The 4,260-nt window shown below is 48.4% G+C and overlaps 1 protein-coding gene across 1 annotated transcript; it reads right to left on the reverse strand.

Annotated features, from left to right (window-relative positions):
- Positions 1-1,819: 1,819 nt before the first annotated feature.
- Positions 1,820-3,622, reverse strand: LOC119327977 (putative cis-zeatin O-glucosyltransferase). The gene has a single exon (XM_037601028.1). It carries the CDS (start codon positions 3,546-3,548, stop codon positions 1,962-1,964), a length of 1,587 nt encoding a protein of 528 aa, XP_037456925.1. The 5' UTR covers positions 3,549-3,622; the 3' UTR covers positions 1,820-1,961.
- Positions 3,623-4,260: the final 638 nt, after the last annotated feature.

Genomic DNA, 4,260 nt, shown 5'->3' on the forward strand with positions numbered 1-4,260 from the left:
TCGACGAACTTTCTCAAAACCTGTGAACTTTTTTCAAATCCGATGAACTTTTTTCTCATATGGACGAACTTTTCTACAAAACCGGTGAACTTTTTTTTAAATTGCTGGACTTTTTTTCAAATTTGATAAAGTTTTTTCCAAAATCAGTGAACTTTTTTCAAATCCGATGAACTATTTTTCAAATTCGATGAACTTTTTTCAAAATCGATGGCCTATTTCAAATAGAATGAACTTTTTTTAAAATTGCTGGACTTTTTTCAAATTTGATAAAGTTTTTTCCAAAATCAGTGAACTTTTATCATATCCGATGAACTTTTTAACAAATTGATGGACTTTCTAGAAATTCGGGAACTGTTTTCAAAATTTAACGAACTGTTTTCTTATTAGAAAATTTGATATTTTCTAAATAATTTTCAAATAACTCAAAAATATTAGTGGTATAGTAAATGGTGAGTAATAAATAGCGTGGTTGCATTAGTTCTAATGCAGTCTGCGTTAATTTTTGTTCACTAGCGCTCTAAGCTGTAGTGGTTAAACTAAGGAATTACAGGTGAGTGTGGCCTGACATCGATACCTCGTTCTGCCGATTTTCCTTGTGTGTTTTTTCGGGAACGAATCTGTTCCTAAGCCGAGCGTAGAAACGGCCAACAGAGGGCGCGCTGTAGGCACCACTTCACAGGAGTGGCAATGGGTCGCCATGGACCTCCCCAGAAGCAGCTAACACCAACAGGTTTTTCTCAACAAAAAAAAAACTAACACCAACAGGTTGAGAAGATGCATGAAAAATTGATGTAAGATGTATACTGCGAGTTTTTAAATATAATAAAATTTATCTCTTGCTTAATCGCTTTGCCACATATGATGTCGTACTCAAGCTCGGTGTTGGAGGAAGTAGTAAAGCGCTCCTCCACGAAACGGAGGGGCAACCCGTGCTCCACAACAGCTTTACTACTTCCTATAGGCCCATAGCCCATGACACATAATGAGAGGTTGAGATGGTTGTGTGCTATAGAAATTATAATTATACCCCGTCCGTCTCAAAATAAATGTTGCTGATTTACTATAAAATTTGTACTAATTTAGTACTCACTCCCTCCTAAAATATAAGGCACCGGTCGACTTTTTTGTCTTTATTGCACAATTTTGACAATGATTTTCACTTACTATATGTCTATAAAATTAGTGTACAGATATATGAAATAAAATTATTTCGAAAGATAAATATGGTGATGCCATTTATATATGCTTATTCAAATACTTTGATATATATTCCCAGAACAAATATACTTTGATATATATATATATATTTGCGGTCAAAATTCAGAACATTTTTCATTAAGTAATTTATATGAGTCATTGATCTTTCTTTCATGGGCTTTGTATATTCTTCATACCATTCCTAAAATACAAAACTCTAAAAATGATTTAAGCAAAATAACTACGCCAAGTATTATTTTAACGCAAGGCTTTGCCACGTGGGGTTTTAATTGAAATGCACCAATCCACGATACTAGTACCCGCTCTACAATCTCAGTGGTTAATGATGCATGTCTGTATGATGTTATTAAGCTACACAACTTTTTTATGTGGATCCTTGTTATCTGCCGCTATTCTAATCATTAGTTTTCACAATAATTTCCATTTCTTTTCTAATAATAATAAATGCTCTAAATAAAACATTTTATACATCAAAGATCATGCAAAGTCTATTTTGCCTTATATTTCAGGAAAGAGGAAGTACTAAATCAGCTACAATTAATTTGAGATGTAGGGAGTATTTGTTTTCTTTATTACACTCGTATCACCTAGAAAGAGGAAGTAGTAAATCAGCGACAATTAATTTGAGACTCAGGGAGTATTTGTTTTCTTTATTACACTCGTATCACCTAAGTTAGGTGAGCAAGTTTTATCAAAAAGAAAGAAAAAGAAAAAAGAAAGAGAAAAAGACACACGATACAGTATCACCTAGTGAGGTGAGCAACGAAATCCTGCAAATCCTTGCGCGATGAGCCGCCTGCAGCCGCGCAGGCGCGAACGGCCTCCCCGAGCGCCATGGCGCGCCGCCTCATCGCGAGCCCTTCCTCGCCGACCATCACCGTTTCAATCGCCTGCTGTATGATCGCCGCCGGCGTCACCTCGCCGTGCTTCTCCCACGGCCTCACCAGGAGGCCGGCCCCGAGGTATTTCTCGACGAACTGCGCGTCCCACGGCTGGTCGGAGTGCATGGGCCACGCGAGGATCGGCTTGCCGTGGCTCATGCTCTCCACGGTCGAGTTCCAGCCGCAGTGGCTCATGAACGCCGCCGTGGCCGGGTGCGCCAGGATCTCCAGCTGCGGCGCCCACCCGGTGATCACCAGCCCCGTGCCCCTGGTCTGCTCAGCGAACTCGGATGCCAGTCTCGCGTGCCGACGGCTGTCGGCGTCGTCCGTGGACACGCTGCCGCGGTCGGCGTCGCGCAGCACCCAGATGAAGCGCTGCTTGCTGCCCTTCAGCGCCGCGGCGAGCTCCGCGACCTGCGACCCTCGGAACGAGGACGTCGAGCCGAGCGACACGTAGAGCACCGACGCCGCCGGCTGCTTGTCGAGCCAGTCCAGGCACTCGTGCCGCCCCTGCTTCGCGTCGATCTGGCCCGGCTCCAGCAGAGGATTCAACGGCCCGACGGCGAAGATCCTCTGTCCAACGGCAGCGAGGGTCTCGGCGAAGGCGTCGACGAAGTCGCCCTCGAGCGCGCGGCACGTGTTGGCGACCATGCCGCCGCCGCGCGAGACCGACCGCGCCAAGCTGGACTGCCTCTTGGCGCACTCCATGAACTCCCTAGACACATACCTGTCCATGGGCGCGTACTCGAGGCCGCAGTCCCGCAGGAGGCGGTGCCCGGCGTCCACCATGCCGACCATGTACGACACGGCGCCGCAGTAGAGCCCGAAGGACTCCCCGTTGCCGTTGGGCAGCCGCTCCGCCTCGACGGCGGCGAAGGCGTTGAGGACGTCGTGCAGGACGACGACGCGGCGGCGGGACGCGGAGAGGTCCCGGAGGAGCGCCGCGAGCGGGGCGGCCGCGCCGGCGACGTAGGCCTCGAACATGGGCATGATGTGGGTGGGGAAGGGCGAGGCGGCGTCCGGGTCGGGCGGCGGGGCGGCGAACGCGGGGATGTCGAGCTCGTGGAAGTGGACGGAGCGGAGCGCCGATTCGTCCCAGCCGTGCACGCGCGCGCGCGCCTGGCGGACGTGCGCCGCGGGCGCCGCGTAGTGCAGGTCCAGGTCCTGCCCGTGAGGCTCCGACGCGAGCTGCAGCGACAGGTGCAGCAGCTGGTTGAGGTGGCCCTGCATCGGGAACGGCACCGCCACCACCGCCACCGACGACTCCATATCCATTGGATCTGTGTACAGTGTACTCGGTGGGTTTCCTCCCTGCCGATGTGTTTGTGGTGCTGAGGAGCGGAGGGGCGGCCGGCGGTGCATATTTATGAGCGGCGTGCCATGGCGGAAGCTGTGAGAAGAAGCAAATCCGTAGCGCCCACGCTTGTGTTCTGTGAGAAGATGCTGCATGACGTAGGTTCAGATCTACCTTGTTATTCAAAGCATTTCTTAGAGATTGGTCAACAATGGCGTCTGGTTGCATGGTGAGTGAAGTTTAAGTTTTTTGGAATAGGAAGATAATTGTTTTTTAGTGAGCAGAAGATGATGAATGGTTCAGTCCTGGTCCGATATTTCCTTGATCCATCCAAAAAGATGGTGGCCTCGTGGGCAACCGTCGACGGCGGCATCGTAGAAGCTGCGAGGGCGTGGGGGCTGGCGATCGGACGGATCTGTTGTCGGCGCTGTGCTGACCGCTGAGGAGGCCTGAGGCTTTCACTTGCATACTGTCTAGTGAGATGCTGTACTACCAAACGGCAAAGTTCAGACATGAAGTTTAGCGAAAATCAAGGCGAGTCTCTCTCGCTTTTATCGTCTCTCTTGCTTTTATCAACAAGAGTCAATACTTTGTCCAAGACATTGATCGGATATGCTCGAACTAGTTTTTCAGGGTCAATACTTTGATTCTGTTCTTTGATGGTCGGATCCAGTGACAATGCTCGAGTGTCGTTTTCTTTCTGAAAGTGTCGTTGTTGAAGAACCTCGTTGTCCTTATGGTGTCATGAGATGGTTGATGCGGATATGATCATTTTTGTAGTTTATCGGATTTGATACTTCACGGTTTTCTTTTTTCTCGCTTAGGCATACTTTTGGTCCTATATGACCTTGCTATTTGCGGATATTT

The sequence above is a fragment of the Triticum dicoccoides genome, chromosome 7A (genome assembly GCF_002162155.2).
Source record: "Triticum dicoccoides isolate Atlit2015 ecotype Zavitan chromosome 7A, WEW_v2.0, whole genome shotgun sequence".
Lineage (NCBI taxonomy): Eukaryota > Viridiplantae > Streptophyta > Magnoliopsida > Poales > Poaceae > Triticum > Triticum dicoccoides.

Bases quoted from the DNA above. Each gene is read 5' to 3' on its own strand.
- LOC119327977 (XM_037601028.1), bottom strand. From the start codon at position 3,548: ATGCAGCATCTTCTCACAGAACACAAGCGTGGGCGCTACGGATTTGCT.